The 16,526-nt window shown below is 44.6% G+C and overlaps 1 protein-coding gene across 1 annotated transcript; it reads left to right on the forward strand.

The window, feature by feature from the left end:
* The first annotated feature begins 180 nt into the window (after positions 1 to 180).
* Positions 181 to 16,248, forward strand: WDR82 (WD repeat domain 82). Its single transcript, XM_050312695.1, has 9 exons — positions 181 to 406; positions 4,380 to 4,477; positions 7,443 to 7,509; positions 7,702 to 7,801; positions 9,129 to 9,245; positions 10,010 to 10,165; positions 10,290 to 10,359; positions 12,145 to 12,287; positions 12,747 to 16,248. Exons 1-9 carry the CDS (start codon positions 246 to 248, stop codon positions 12,774 to 12,776), a joined length of 942 nt encoding a protein of 313 aa, XP_050168652.1. The 5' UTR covers positions 181 to 245; the 3' UTR covers positions 12,777 to 16,248.
* The last annotated feature ends 278 nt before the right edge of the window (positions 16,249 to 16,526 follow it).

Here is a 16,526-nt window from a genome sequence, read left to right on the forward strand (position 1 = left end):
TGAGCGCGCCGCGACCGCCGCCCCTCACGGCCCCTCACGGCCCCCGCGCCGCCCTCACGGCCTCTCGCTGCCCCCGCCGCCCCTCACGGTCCCTCGCCGCCCCTCACGGCTCCCGCCGCCCCCGCCGCCTTTCACCGCCCCGCCGGGCCCAGCCGGCCGCTCGCCCCGCCGCCGCCCCGCAGCCCCGCCTGGCTCTGCCCTGAGCGCCGCCGCCGCCCTCGGCGCGGCGCGGCCCGGCGGGCGGGATGAAGCTGACGGACAACGTGCTGCGGAGCTTCCGCGTGGCCAAGGTCTTCCGCGAGAACTCGGACAAGATCAACTGCTTCGACTTCAGCCCCAACGGCGAGACCGTCATCTCCAGCAGCGACGATGACTCCATCGTGCTCTACGACTGCCAGGAGGGCAAGTGAGTGCCGGGCCCGGCCGGGGGCGGGGGTGCAGCCTTCGGGCTGGGGCTGGGGCTGGGGCTGGAGCAGCGCACGGGTCCGGAGGGGCCGCCCGTGTGGCCCTGGGGGACGAGCTGTGCCCGGCCCCGCGCGTCTGGCGGGTGAACTTTAGTTGTGGCTTCAGCTTGGGCTTCTCTCCTCTTGTTTTTCTAGCGTAGGTTCATGACAGAATCCCAACGGCAGAAATAGGAACAGCGTGTTTTTGCCTGCACCACGGGTGTCCGCGCTCGTTATTGCGCTAGATAGGAGGCAGAGGTGGTGATTTGCCAAGTGCGAGAGAGGGTTCACTTCTGCGAGGGCTAAACTCAAGCTTAAGGGGCTGAGCCTGGCCGTGTTTCCAGGCCTCGGGGTTGTCGCATACACGAAAGTGACTGAAACTGACTTGGCGAGTGTCTCTGCGCTTTAGTGTCGCTAATTAAAAGAGAGAAACGGTGGCTGTGAGCAATGTACAGCTGTGCCGCTTTAAACTACCTCATTCGAGTGCAACTTCTTGGATGTGCGTGTTGTTGTAACTTGTGATAAACCTGATGGTGTTTTTCCTTAAGGCCCAGTTCCCACGTGGTGCCTGGGAATGTCGAAGGTGAAAGTGGCCCTTCGTGCTTTAAATCCTTTTCTCTAGTCGTGTTCGTATCTGTAAAGCACAGTTAAAATACATGTGATCATGTGATTTACACGCGTCTTCAAACCTTGTCTTAATTTAGATTTTATCAATCAAGGATTTATTGGCTTTTGTTGCTTAAAAGTAATGAGTTAAGGCGTGTGTGTTTCTCACTTCATTGATCACATGATGCTTGTCCTGTTTTTTTGGATAAACCCCCAGAAACTTGCAGGGCATTTGGGATGTTGTGCTCGCGTTCAGAGGATGGAAACCTGCAGGTGGTGACTCTGCAGTTGATGGCTTGGACGGTACACTGAGGGCATTTGTATTCTGTGAGAGTTGGAACAAATTGAGCCAAATAGTGTCATTAGTCCATTAAATTCTTTCTCAGTTGGCACGAGTGTGTGTAGAGATGTAGTTCTGAGGTGATTTTTTTTTTCTTTGTAAAGTCAAGATGAAGGAGCATCATATCAACACAGAAAGTGAAAGGAAAACAAGTATGTATATTGTAGAAGAGGGTATAAAAAGGACAGAGTGGTGCATGAATGAAAAAGAAATGGCTTGGGAGTATGAGGATGTAGATGTGTTAGTATTGTGTGTATTTTCTAGTGAACCAGGTGTTGCTAATCCTCCTGCTTTTCCAAGCAGGCAAAGACATCATACTTGCAGGGATGAAAGATTGCATTCTGCAGATTCTCTTAATTTTATAGACCACTTATTTTATGTTATTTTGACTTAATATTTGCTTGCTTTACACATTAAAGTGATTGGTGTTGCCCATCTGATAAAGTGAAGTCTTATGTGAAATTATTTAATTTTTTATTTATTTAAGATCAAGTAACTCTATACATATGGAGTCTGCCATGGATTGTATCCTAGATCCTAATGATATACAATAGTGGCAGGGCTGAGTGATGTTAATGCAGATGGTATTGATTGCTCTTCCCCTTTCAAACTTGTAAAGAATAGTTTGATGGGTTGGGAGGCATTTGGTCCTTTCATTCTGATCTCCATCTAGTCCTGATGTCTGTTTTATAGTCAGAGGCTTTGCTTTAATTAAGTTAAATGTAGATCGATGGTCATCTGCTGCAGGGCAATGAAAGTACTGTCATCAAGGTAACCCCTGTGCCAGGATGCAGTTCTCCAGTGTTATAAAACTATAAAAATTAATTTGAAAGTTTCTCAGGTACTATCAATTGAGTTAAAAGTGTAGCTGTGATTTTTTTAGAGGTACCCAGGGATGCAGGACATACTGCTTCTCTCACCTGGAAAGTTTTAGCTGGGAATTACTTTGTCACTGGATATCCACGTGAAGATGAAACCTCAAATTTATGAATGATTGGTGGTGTGGCAGTTTCAGGCCTGTAGTTTATATTTTGTCTTACAAATCACCATTTCAAGGGTCTGGAACTCTCACCTGCTTGTATATGTTATTGCTAATGGATGTATTTGGCAATACAGTTTGATTTGCAGGTGGGCTGGGTATATTAACCTTGACCTTGGAATTATGTTTAGTGATTGTGATTTGATAAAAAAATACTCAATTTCCTTGTTTGTGTTTAAAGTAGTGGATTGGCAACAGGTGGTTGGTCTTGTGTGCAGTGACACACTTCTGCTTGTCTCAGCTTACATGAAAACTTCACCTTTCCTAAAGCACAGAAGTCCTTTTTCCCTTCTTTTTGGTAAATATGCTTTTGCCCACCTGTCAATCTTTGTTGTCTCTGTGTGTATTCATTGATTCTGAATGGAGCAGCTTCTAAGCTTTAAACTTGTAATAGTAAAGGAAGAGCCAAATTATGAGAGTCTTAATGTTTTGAGAGTGACCTTTTTTTGCCGTTGTTGGTTTGTTGTTGGGCTTGTTTCCCCCAGTTTGGTCATAGGTGAGGTAACTAGGTGGTAACTGAGGTGAGGTGACTGCAGAAAGCACTATGGGGAAGTATGTCAGGCGTAATGTTAACAGAGTGTCAAAATTTAAATTTGGTGTGTTGATTTCAGGGTGTAGCATATTTGCATCTGAAAATTGATTTAAAAATCTACTGCAGGAATTGGGGAAGAATCATTTTAGATTTGGTCTGTGGTACAGGTGGTGTGTGGGTTTTCATTACGTTTTCTGTAATGCCTTCCACTTAGTGGAAGCTTGTCCCCAGCAAGTTCATTTGAAGGTAAAGCCCTGTGGCTTCTACCGTTTGAGAATTAATCTGTAAGAACGAATGTCTGTTTTCCTTCTGATATGAAAAGTCTCCCACTTGTGCTCTTGTTTGGGTGTGTCAGTCTGAGGCTAATGAAAAGAAGGAAAAAGTCCAGCATATTAGAAATACCTTGTCTGAGGGTGTAGTCTGATAAACCTTTCCCTTGGCAGCAGTATTGGTTTCGGCCACTCCTGCGGTTTGTTTCCATTCCTGTGCTGTCCTCTTTGGTTGTGTTGGTAAAATGCTTTGTGGGCCTGTGTAATAACCAGAGCTACAAATTTCTGGATTAAAAGTGCCTCCTAGTAGAGGTGATATTTCTGGTGTTTGTCAGTACCCTCATTGGTTGGCTGCCAAAAAACATCTGTGCTCCCTCAGTTGACGATGAAAGGGGAAGGAGGGCCGTGGAGACCTTGTGCTGCGGAGACAGGCACTGCTGCTCTGAGATCCTCCAGCTGCTTCTACATTTACTCTGCAGTTTAAATTTCTAGGAGTGCAGCGCATCACCTGCTTACCAACCCCCTAAAAATCCAGTTCTGTCGGTTGTGTTCACTCTCACTACAATGTCTTTCATTCTGTTGCAAAATGTTAAATTTGAGTTTCATACTTTAAGGTTGGATTGAAGTTTAATTCTGCAGTCCTTTGGAAAAGTCCCTGTGTTACCATGTCTTTTATAGACTATTGGTATATATACACGTTTGGGTTAATACCACAGGAATGAGACATCCCATTCTAAGTTTTAAAGTAACAGAACAAAAAGACAAATTACGCTCAATCTAAAATAAGCAGCAGATGAATTGGAGATTTGGATGGGCAAGGGCACAGTGAGGCAGTGCTGCTTGCTGTGCTTGTTATGTTAGCTCCTCCTTTTCTTTTTGCAGTAGACATCATGGGAAAAGGAATTTTTGTAGGAGACAAGTGCATTTTGCAGGTATTATAGGGAACTTCTCAAGCCTGGGGATAGTCTTGGAGAAACATTGAGGTCTTTTTTGAAAATCAAATACAAAAGGTTTTCTTTCTTTGTACAAAAACATTTGACTACTTGAAACCATGATGTAATACGTGAATGGAGACAGGCCTTGTTAGTGTGAATTTCGTTTTGAGCTTTTTGTTGCAGTGAGTGCAATTATTTCTGCTTCCTCCCGACAGACCAAAGAGAACGTTGTACAGTAAGAAGTATGGAGTGGACCTCATCAGGTACACACACGCTGCCAACACTGTCGTGTACAGCTCCAACAAAATAGATGGTAAGTGAGCCACTGGAGTGGAGCATATTGAATCTCTTTACACTGCATGTCTGGATAATTAGCTCTAAAGATCTGGGAAAAAGTTACAGCAACTCTTCAGTGGCGAGCACTCTGTCAGAGACAGAGGAGTTAATGTCTAGCACTAATGCACAACTTAGTGATAGTCCCTCGAGCATGAGGTGGAAGGAGCAGGTGGGCTGAATGCCGTAGCTCTGTGTGGTACACACACAACTCAGCTGCAGAGGAGGGGAGGGCGTTCAGGTAACTCAGCAGATCACCAGCCAAGCCTGGAGGAGGCCACAGAGCTCTTCAGAGATGAGCTTTGCTTCTCATCAGCTGTTTTTTTCCATATTCTAGACAGAAAACCCATTTTTATGCTGTTTCTCCACAGTCACTGTCTGTGGTAGCTACACTCTAAATCACTGACATCGAAGGGCTTCTAGATCTTTGTGACAGGCTCTCTCTTAATTATTTGATTTAAAATTAAAATTTAACAACTGGCACAGATATGTACCTTAATGCTTCCTAAGGTTGGAAACAACTCATGTTTATTTCAAATTGTGTTTCAGTTTTGTTTGTTGTAGTCAGTGTCTGAGAGTTTTGCAGTGAACAAGTCTCTTAGCACAACACTTAATAAATGGGTTCTAACATTGTATTTGTAAACTCATAATCATTTCTGGAGCAGAGGTTTTGCTTGGGTTTTTCCTTTGCAGAGATGGAGCTTGACAGTGGAGATGCTGGTGCCTTGTGATGTGTGCTAGATTACTAAAGGAATTTCAAAGACTGTGAATTTAGAGCAGGTGGAAGTTAAGAGTTAGGAGGTCAGGTTAAGGCCTGAAACTAGAGGAACAAGGAAGTCTACAATGGAATTGGATTTAATGGTGTAAAAGGATTAAAAGTGTGACAGGAAGCACTTGCCTTTTTAGCCTGTTTCAGAGCCAACTTATTTTTTTGGTTATGTTGTTACTTTGTCACATTTTTTATTTGCCTGTTATTTAATTTACAATAATTAATAACTAACAATTTAATGAAGCATTTTTAATGCTATTTTGCATTGTGAGGTTTTGTTCATAAGCACTGGTAAGCCTTAAGTCTAAAGAGTCTTCATCCTGCAGGCTAGCATTATGATAAATACTTAATTAGAAGAAAAAAACCCCATAGAATGTGAGAATGTTTGTTGCTGTTATGATCTGTAAGCCTAATAAAACTGACAGTGTGTTCTGTAGCAGTCCAGACACTCTCTAGTCCCTAATAAATGTGGTCTTGGCAAGGTGCATTGTATTTAACCTGTTATACAGGTATCAGGAGGGAAAATTAACTCAGAAACATGCTCTAGGAATGCTGGTACTTGTTTCCAAGCATTTTCTCTGTTGGAGTTGCTACCAAAGTACTTGTGAAGATTTCCTGAAGATCCCTGGACCTAGTTCCTCTTGCCTGATGCCAGGCTGAGGTAGTAGTTTGTACAGTTTGAGGGTCTATGATACCACCCGGTACAGGAGATAACTGTACAGGCCACTGCCTTGCCTGGGACAGAGCACTGCCAGCAACCAGGAGCACAAGGGAGCACAGTTCCACAGGCTCCCTTTCTAGCACAGAAGATGGAATTCTGCATGGACGCTTTGGAAATCAGGTAACAACAGTTCTTGCAGGAAATGATGTGTCTTAACAGACTGTTTGAAGCATGGGATGTGACAGCAGCATTGGAGATTTATGTTTTGGATAATCGCCTGAGGTCACTTAGAGGCTTTCAGAGTGGTGTGTCACCAGCAGCACATTTCCAGCTTGGTCAGTCAGCAATGTGCTGTTCAGTTTTCTTGTCAAATCTGGAGGGTGGTTTAGACCTCCTCTTTCTGCTTGGTGGGAAATCTCAGGCAAACGTGGCAACTCGATAATTTTATCACAGATACAAAATTTTGCTGAATGAGCCTTTCAGAACACCCTGAACAAAGTAGCCCTTCTGAGTGTTAAAACACCCAGCACTTGTTGCCTCCTCTTGGCTCTCGTTCTTCCGAGTCAAAAGTAAAAATGTCCTTTTCCCTCAGTTTATCTTTGGAGCCTCACCAGGACTTGTTCCAGCACTACAGAGTCTGTGCATAAAGATTAAAAAGTGGCTTATGTGCTTTAGTAATGGTTTCCTCTTAGAAGGATTTCTTGCAATTTTGGAAGAATGCTCAACAGTATCTTCCAAAAGTGTTGGCTACTCTTGGTATATTGATCTATACTCAGGATAAAATTGACACTTAAGAAATGTTATGGTGCTGCTCTTATTTATTCAGTTTATTTTTAAGGTTACTTTAAGTGGACTAAGCTTCAGACTACTCCTTTGTCCTCTTTTTAATGCTTTAGCTGCTCTAAGTGCAGGGAAAGTGTGAGACTGTTCATTGTCAGATTAAAACAAAATAAGAGAGATTTGCTAGTTTTTAATGGTCTTGTTCTGGGTTTGAAATTCATGTTTTTATCTTTAGCCGAATGGCAGAATTTGCACATTTCCTGTGTGTACTGCTTAGTTGGAGATTTGTTTACTGAATTTGTATGCAAGAAAGACAGCAAGATTCGTGCTGCAAAGCAATAAAGAGCAGTAGCACCACCTTTGTAAATCTGATATTCTTCATTTTGTGAGAATGATGGAATAAAACCTGCTGCTACTTAAATTTTAATGCCTTTGAAATTATCTTGCATAAATCACATGACATTTTGTCTTTAAGATGTAATGTGACTTCAGACTGTGGGAAGTACCTTTTCCTGTTGCCTGATTTTCAGTTCTGCCTTGAGAAGAACCGAGTTGCTTTATGTCTGTTTCTAATATGGTTCTGTTTCAAAGGGTAACTTGAAATCAAATGACCAGACTTAGTCACTTTGGTGAGATTGTTGTTGCTTTGGGGAGCAAGTTACTGTGTGATCAGTAACTTTTAGATGCTGTTGCCTTCGTGGTATAATAAAGCTTATGGTTTGTTTATATTTTCAGATACAATCCGATACCTCTCCCTGCACGACAACAAATACATTCGGTATTTCCCAGGGCACACAAAAAGGTAAGATGTGGCCTGGAGACGGGACAGCAGAAATTGAAACAACAATCGTGATGAACCTGAGTTCTGTCACACTTGGTTCACACTGTTTTTTGCTTTGTTCTGGGCTATTATGAGCTTGTACACAGCTGCTGGGGTGGGTGTTGCTCTGTTCACTTCGTGTACCTCTGATGCATGTGGGCTTCTGTGTTGCAGGGTGGTTGCTCTTTCAATGTCTCCAGTGGATGATACTTTTATTTCTGGATCCCTTGATAAAACTATTCGACTTTGGGATCTCCGCTCTCCCAATTGCCAGGTAGGTTATAAAATTCATGCAGATAGAGTATTGCATTTTCACTTAGAGGATGTGTGCTTGTTACAAAGCAAAAGTACTGCCAGAAGCGTGTGCTACTGATTTAGTGTTGGTCCCTTCCTGGAATGCTGAAGCAGCCTGGATGAGGAGTCTCTCTGCAGTCTGTGTGTCACATTGTGTAACACTGCTCGCTCTCACCTGTATCTGTGCTGGGGAGGGCAAGAAAGAACACCCACAGCTGATGAAACAAGAGAAGGGCTGGGTGTCATCACCTTGTTCATCACGCTGCTACTCTCTTAGCTGGCGTCCTTCCTGGGCTAGGAATGCATCTTATCTGAGTGTTTGTAGTGCGTGTCTAAAGTGGTGCCTTGATGCAATTAAATTTGATGAAGAAACTGATGATCTAAAGTAGCACAGCAGCCATATGGTCCTACCATCGCCTTGCATCACCCCTGTGGTTCATCAGAACCGTTTGTAAGCAGATTTAACTTTCTAGCAAGGCAGAACCTTGTTTGTTTTTATTTATTTTGCTGGAATACTGTTCTTTTTTTAGTGGAAGCAGGCTTGTGTGGGCTGAGAAAAGTACCAGAGCGGGCAGCAGTGGCAGGAATGAAAGACTGGGAGTAGAATCTCCACCTTTAGTGGTGGTGAACTGTTTTGTTCCTATATCTGGACACGTAGTATTGTGCTCTTATATTTTCCCATCTCATTTGCACTATTTTGCTTATGAGAAAGGGCTGTTTGCTTATTCCAGATGATGTATCTGTAAATACAAAAGGAAGAAAAAGTTAAATTTCTTACTAAATGGTTCTATCTGTCTTAAAACTGAGCTTGTTCTGACAAGAAATCCTTGTTTTGCCTTTGTATGGAGGTGTGCCTTTAATGCCAGCCTGCAAGTTTCCCTTGGGATGAATTTGTCTCCGAACCGCTGCAGATGAGATGGGGTTGTAGATTCAGCAGCAGTTCTGTGATTTATCCTAATGCCTGAAGTTGTAAGAATGGTAAAACTAGGACTTGTAATGGGGAAGCTGCATCCAGCCAAGTTTGGGAAAACAGGTTGAGGAAGTGTTACTTGTAGTTTTCAGTTGGCCCATGAGATGGCAGCCGCACTGCCTGGAATATTCCCAGGAAACCAGAGCTGGCCCACTCACCAGAGCCCTGAGCATTGGCTTGCTCACTGAGTTCTGAGCCTTTGTAAAACCTCAGTATTTACAATTGAAATGTTGTTCCACCTCTGGTCTGCTGTCCTGCTCACAGTGGGCTCAAAAGGTGGTGGTAGAAAAGTGAGCATCGGTTTTGTAAACTAATGTTGTCTATTTCTGTTTTCTAGGGTTTGATGCATCTCCAGGGGAAGCCTGTGTGTTCTTTTGACCCAGAAGGGTTGATTTTTGCTGCTGGAGTCAATTCTGAAATGGTGAAGCTCTATGATCTCCGTTCTTTTGACAAGGTGATCCACCTTAGAGTTTTTAGCTTGCAAGAAATAATCTAAACTCATTGCTCAGAGGCTGGATTTCTGTAGTCCAGCTTACTGTCTGGGGTGCCTCCTTGACATCCAGAGAGTTGTCAGTAAGCACACATCTCACAGACAGAAAGGGATATATGCTGTCACCAAATCCTGAAGTGCACCCTTGAACCAGTGTTAAAGTCTGCTGCTGGTAACTCTTTAACCTGTTCAAACCCTGGTTTTGTCTTTTTGTCAGGGAGTTTTGGGGTTGTTTTTTCTCATTTCTGCTGATTCTGGAAGAAGACTAGCAAAGATGGAGCCAGGACTGTCAGAAAGGGTGGACATTTCAAAGGAAACTATAATTGGGTGGACAGCTGAACTAAACACTGAGCATAGTGATTTCTATGGTTTCCAAAAATCATATGACAGTTACACTGGCTCAAACTCTTTCTTTAACTTCATTTAGCAGCCTTGTTTCAAAACATCCTCCTATCTTAAATTAATTCCTGCTGTTGAATGTGGTAGAGTACGAAGCTATTGGATTGAAACACCTTACTTTGGCTGTTTTTTGTTTTGGAAGCTGTGGATTCATATCTTGAAATGTGCACATGCAGTGACATGTTTGCCATGACACTGTTGGTATCTTAGGGCTAAGGATTTCCTTTTTAAAAAAATCTTATTTTTCCTGAGCTAAGGTTGAAACCAGACTCCTGTTAGCAGCAGTGCATAAAGAGTCCACATCCCATTACCCATTTCTCTCTCTGCAGGGGCCATTTGCCACGTTTAAGATGCAGTATGACCGGACGTGCGAGTGGACAGGCCTGAAGTTCAGCAATGACGGGAAACTCATCCTCATATCGACCAACGGCGGGTTCATCCGGCTCATCGACGCCTTCAAAGGGGCTGTCCTGCACACGTTTGGGGTGAGCCTGCTGCCTCTGCTCCTTGCTTGGGACGTGGTGTTAGATTTTGGGAGCAGGTGCCCTTCGGTTGTGAGATTGCTGTGGACACACTCTCTACCACGTGTTCTCCTGTTTTGTGCCATAGGGTTATAACAATAGTAAGGCTGTCACGCTGGAGGCATCATTCACACCAGACTCTCAGTTCATCATGATAGGTAAGATAATTCTTGGAAACCATTCCAGTGCTCTGAAATTAGGCGTGTTATGTAGGGCTAAAGCTGTGTCTGTTGGGAAGCAGAATGTGTTTCAATAATACAATGCAGCTGTAAGCTTTCTTTGCACTGACAGTGTTCAGTTAGTTTACTCAGTGTTCTCTAGACTGAAATGTAAACAAGCCTGCATGAAGACTTTTCTTGTTTTCCTTTAAATATGAGTGCTGTTACAATATAGATAAGAAACCAGCAAAGTGGTGTAATGTGGGAAGAGCTGTCACATAAATTATGTCAGTGTTCCTCACCCAGTGGCCAGGATGCTCTCGTGGGCCACCTCAGAGCATGTCAGGCCTGTCCCCCATTGCTTATGACCAAGGCACCTGTCTGTGCTTGGCAGTTGGTCTTGTAGCCTGGTGTGTTTGTGCACCTCTGAGGATGTTGCTGCACTGCTGACATGCTGGGGCAGCTGCATTTTGTTCATGTGGCTCTTGTAAACCCCCATGTCTGTGGAACAAACTCTGCTTATCCCTCTAATAGAGGTTGTAGCCATCAGCCTGATGGTTCTAGGCATATGATTCCCTTGGCCCAGGCCCTTTTTCTCCCCCTCTGTGGGATGGTCTCCTGAGGGAAGCAGATGGCAAAAGGCAGTTTTCAACTCCTGTGCAGCCTGGTGCTGCAGGTTGGGCATAAAGATAAACACTTTCAGTCATGCTGCTGCCTGTGGACACAAGTCAGACAAGTCTGTGTGGTGCTGCCCCTCCTAGCACTTTTTGTTCCTGTTTATGTGGCTGGTACCAAATATGTTTAACTTTGTGGTAATTGCTATCTGGATCCTCATTTTTCCTGGATGAGTGACCTTCTTGGCAAAGCTTATTTTCTTGTGTTCTGGCTGAGAACTTCCTGATTGCAGAGAAGAGGGGTGGGGCTCTTTGTTTAGTCTGTCTCTGGAGAGTACTTTATTGCACATATTTACCTTCCTGCTGTGCCCTTTCAAATGAAAACTGTAGTAGAAGTAGTTCCAAACCACTTATTCCTGTTCAGTTTTTACATATGGTTAAGTTTGCAACTTCTTAATTTTTCCGTCCTGAAAGGCTGTAGACATAAATACAGAAGCACAAGAAAATTCCTTACATTTTTGTTAGGAATTGTATTTAAAATGAGGCTAAAGTAGAATAGAGTAATAAAAATTCAAAGTTCTCAGCCTCAGAGTTTGAAAAATGCCATTTTAAAGTGCAAAACCTGTTCTGTTGTAGCCATGTGAGAAGTTGACATCTCCAGGGAAGCTTCTGATATTTGGCATAGTGCACTGAAATCTGGTACCTCACATGATAAAGCTTTGGTTTGATTCTCTGCCCACCAAGTGAAATATTTATCTGTGTCTGAACTGAGAACTTGTGTGAACAATGACTCTCTCCCCAGTGCTTGGCCTCTCTCACATTGGTGCAGGTTGGCCGGGGTCTCTCCTCGTGGCTGGAGGGTGTCAGCTCTCCTTTATTCTCCTGGGTGACAGTAGTTGCTAACATCTTTGCCTGAATAGTGTTGCACCCTGTTTGTGTAGTTGAGTCTCTGCGGTACAAAAGGTACAAACCTGCTGTTTGGGTGCAGGTGTGTAAACCATAGAGGTGTTTTGTAAGTGCCCTTGTGACACTTGGAGAACTCTCAAAGGTAGGCTGTGAAGTTGAGACCTGCCTGTTTCTGCAGTTCTGACAGGAAAGGTTATGTTCTTCTTTTTCTCTGCTGACCTCTCCAGTGTATCTTGCATATCTTGTTTTCCTCTCCTGCCTGCAGGCTCAGAGGATGGGAAGATCCACGTTTGGAATGGGGAAAGTGGGATGAAGGTGGCTGTGCTGGATGGGAAACACACAGGTCCCATAACCTGTCTGCAGTTCAATCCAAAATTCATGACTTTCGCTAGCGCATGTTCCAATATGGTAAGGAAATGCTTTTAAGTTCCTCTTAGCTCCATGAGGTGCTGACTCTTCTGGAGTTGAATCTGAGAAGGCTCAGTGCCTCTGCTGGGTGTTGCCTCAGGCTTTGGTGAGAGCCAGGCCTGTCTGTTACACCCTGACTGTGCCGTACCTGGCAGGTGGATGTGTGGGGCACACCTGGCTAACCAGTGTGTGAACATGCACATGAGAGCAGAGCAGTGAGTGAGTGTGCACACAGAAGGAGCAGTTCTTTGGGTCCCTGCACACTGCTGGTATTTTCAGCTCTGGAGAATATGCAGTGCAAGCCAAAGCAAAGATTGTAACCTTAAACTGCTGAGAGGGTGTTGCTGCCTCTTTGGTAGTCTCTGCCTAATGGAAGGTAGCAATGATCGGCTCCTGCAGTGTGTTGTAGGAGAGATTTGTGTTCTGATCTGACAAGATGTTTTCCTTCCTCCTCTTTAGGCCTTCTGGTTGCCAACCATTGACGACTAATTCCTCCTCTGCAGCTGCTGTCAGATGACTTCCACACTGTAACAGCAGCACATCACTGCAAGCATAGCATTGGAATTGCCTACGTCTCCAAGACTATGTTCCTGCTCCTGTGTATTTTCCATGTCTTACCTTTGTTTGCAGCATTCCTTTGTGAGGACAGCTCCACTCAGCCTCCTGGCACGTTCAGAAGTGGCATGATATATGCTCTTACCTTCCAGTCCGTGTCCAGCACGGCTTCAGCCCAACTTGGAACTGACACTTAGTATTATTTCTAAGGGGCAGTGAAGCCTGTTTTATTTACAGAATGCTTGTGGGATTTTTTTTTAAGCTGTAATTGTGTGTTTTCCTGCTGTAAGTGCACAAGGCTATTGATGTTCCAAGGTGGAACATGCAGTTCCTTCCCAAAGGTGCATGTTTTTAACATCTGGGATCTCTCTGGTTTCACTGCAGTCCACAAATGCAAATACTTCTGTGCCAAATGTGAACACTGACAGTTTTCAACTTCAGCAGCAGATGCCGGATTCTCTTGCAGTGGAACACGCACCCAGAAGCGTGGGTGACTGTGAATGTACCTGATACATCTTGTCATCCTTTTTTTGGAGATTTAGAGTGCAACTGTACAGGTTTTGTCTGCTGCCAGAGGTTGCCAAAGCCTCCCTGCTGTTTGCTGTGCCAGCATCCTGGAGGCACAGACAGCACTGGTGAGGTCCAGCCAGTGTCCCAAGCAATAAAGGAGTCTGTCAGCAGGAAGACGGAGAAACCAAACTGAGACTGAAAGCACAGTCTGCCTGTGTATCTTCCTTATGTACCATCTTGGCTGATCTTACTTGTAAATATTGTGGGGTGGGTGGGCAGTGGGAATGGGCCATATTTTTTTACTTTTAGATATAAAAGAATATGATGTGGGCCAGTATTGTGGAGTGTCTAGGCTGTTTACCTTTACTGATGCAGTTTTCCACCCCATGGTTTGTAAATATGCTCCATGAAACTTGCCACATCAGGCTTAGACCTGTATCTCTTTGTTGGTAAAACTGACGTGCAGTTAGTCCATCATGCAGTTTGTTACAGGTCTGAAGGTTTCTGGTGGTAGCCCCTCAAAAGTGATGCATCCTTTGTCAGATGCTGTCTTCAAGAAATGAATTTAGGCATGACTGTGCTGACCCTGCTTTGCTGTGGCCCTGCTCCAAGGAATGCCCCTGCAAAGAGATGGGAGGGACCTGCTGTCCTGCCTCAGAGGGGCTTGTGGGTGAGTGGCACAGAAAGACTGGCAAGCTGCTCTTAGCCTGGTTCCACTTTCTTTTTCCTGAAATGCTGCATTGGTGGAATGCATCCACCAGCAGGCTGGGACAAGCTTGGCAAAAATGTGGTGTTCACTATATTCTTGCCTTTCCAAACACACTTGGTTTTATGTGCTGGATCACAGCTTGGGAAGCCAGTTCTTCTCCTTGCCTGGTCACTTGTGCTGCCCTGCTCATAAATATGAAATGCTGGCAAGGTGGCCAGACAGTAATGGGCATGTTGTGTCTGTTCCTGAGTGCTGGTCTGTGCTGTGAACTGTGCTTGAACTTTTTCTTTAGGTCAGTGGTACTCATGTTCCCCCATTACAGCAAAGTTCCTTGTTTTCAGCTGTGGGGCCCCATCTGTCTTTCACATCATGTCTCCCTGGAAAAGTGAATCTGCTTGTGTTTTGCATTTCCTTGCCTTTTGTCCTTGTCAGTGGAACCACGCTGTGCTGAGAGCTGGGGATGGGCACTAAGCATTTCTGCACTGCTGGTTCTGTTCGCGGAGCAGCAGCGTGTGCCGAGCCTGTGACAGCGGCAGGAGCAGTCCCTCAGGAGGCTCAGAACTTGGGGCTTGGATCCCTGCTGTGGCTGACCCTCCTCTGTCAGTGCTGTGGCTTGTCCCTGCTGACGCTGCCACACGAGGCATTTCTAACCACAGGTCTGTGATGTGAGTTTGCTGTCTTGTGGCAAACGGATGGATGCTTTCCCTCTTGCCACACAGGCCTGCTGCTGGAAATGCAGATGAGAGGTTCGTGGTGTCCCTCTTCCCATACTGTCCCACTGCTGCCAATGAAATGCAACTGCCCAGTGCAAAGGGAGATGGTTGACTCAGGCTTCAGCCACTCCAACTCAGTAGTGATGCATTTCAGGCTGCTTGATGCTGTTTTACCTTTGTTGGTATTTTGCAGTGGTTTGTAATGTGCAGGTATTTGGGGTTTGTAGTGCATTTTAACAGTTAAACTTCAGCGTTCAGTAGTTAATGATCTTTGAGGTTTTTATCAAGTCTGTTGCCCGAGGAAGTGAACAGATAGCCTCTGGCCATATTTCTTGTTGTGTTTCACAGGGAAGCTTTTGAAAGTCTTATATTTTACAGATGCTCTTTGCTAACGTGGTTTGAGCACTTGTCTAAAGCCTCTTGTTCAGCTCTCTTCTGCTTGCAATGTTGTGAAAGATAGTGAATGGTGGCATGAAACGTTTAAGAAAAGGGGACTGGAGGAGCAATTTAGGAGAACATACAAGCACATCAATGGCTTTCTGGAGTGAAGAGAGGGATGTACAGGCTCGTGCACAACAGCACTAGTGCTCAGTTCAGGATTACAGCTGAGCCTTCCCAGGACCCATTGCCACCCACACAGGCAGAGACATCTCTGCTGGTGTAGCACTGAGTGTTTTCCATCTGCCTTTAAAAGAGGGAAATGTGCCAAGTGTTGTCAAGGAACTTAAGGATAATGTGTTTCTAGACGGTTTGACGGTAAAGGTGAATAAAGCTTTCAGCTTTCCAGCTTCTGTGTGCTTCTCTAGGAGTCTCAGGGTTGCTATTCGTGTGCCCCTCAGGGCTGCCAGCTAATGAGAAATAGACCTCAAGAAAAACAGCCCTTCCAGGTCTAACGGAGTGGCCAACCAAGACAAGCAGGAAACAGCATTCCTCCTTCAAATTTGACATTTAAAAGGTGAATGCGTCCATATTCTTTGGGATAAATAAAGACCTTTCTTCAAAACAAGGGGGAAGGGAGACTCAACAGCCCATTTCTGAATAAGCAGTGGTGGTGGCTGAGCACATCTGCCTGGGCTGTAGGAGATTTCATGTGTAATTCTCCAAGTCAGTCTTGACAGATTTTTATTGAAGCGCCCAGGTCCTTGGTTATTGTCCCAACATCTGCTCTGGGAAACACAGGAGTGATTCAGTGACAAATTTGGAAGCAGCAGCATATCTTTTCCAATGCCTCTTGACTGTATTAGCACTTTAAGAGACTTCACCTTGGTTTTGAGTCAGGGGCTGGGAACCTGGTAAGCCTTTTGGAAACTTGGTCTCTGTGGTCGTGACCTGCTACGGGGAGTTGGACTCCTCAGTGGTATCTCCCAGATGAGTGTAAATACATAAAGTCAAATTATGCTTTGTCACAAAATACTACATACGTGGAGAATTCAGTGTTGTGGCTGTGACCAATAAATATTTTGTAGAGACATCACTTGAGTGCTCTAAATTCTGCATTTGTCCAGTGTGATACAACTTGTTGGTTTTTTAGAGGGGGATTGGGAAAATCATCCATTGTTTGAAAAGGCCCTTTGTTTTGGAAAGTCAGAAACTCTATAGTGGAAATTGTGATGCTCTGAAGTTATCCTTACTTAAATTGCTCATTTAAAGAGGTTTTTCTTGCCTAGGAACGTATCAGGATAGGGAAGCAGCCTTGTGACAGCTACTTCTGGAGGTATGGTGCCATAGGGAGAGGGGTGTTTGCAGCAGCCT

This window comes from Myiozetetes cayanensis, unplaced genomic scaffold (assembly GCF_022539395.1).
Source record: "Myiozetetes cayanensis isolate MyiCay16 unplaced genomic scaffold, myiCay2020 scf18, whole genome shotgun sequence".
Classification (NCBI taxonomy): Eukaryota; Metazoa; Chordata; class Aves; order Passeriformes; family Tyrannidae; genus Myiozetetes; species Myiozetetes cayanensis.

Excerpts from the sequence above, each read along its gene's own strand:
- WDR82 (XM_050312695.1), top strand. The coding sequence starts at position 246 with ATGAAGCTGACGGACAACGTGCTGCGGAGCTTCCGCGTGGCCAAGGTC. Across the intron at positions 407-4,379 it reads TACGACTGCCAGGAGGGCAA|ACCAAAGAGAACGTTGTACA; the intron begins GTGAGTGCCGGG and ends TCCTCCCGACAG. Across the intron at positions 10,360-12,144 it reads CTCTCAGTTCATCATGATAG|GCTCAGAGGATGGGAAGATC; the intron begins GTAAGATAATTC and ends TCCTGCCTGCAG.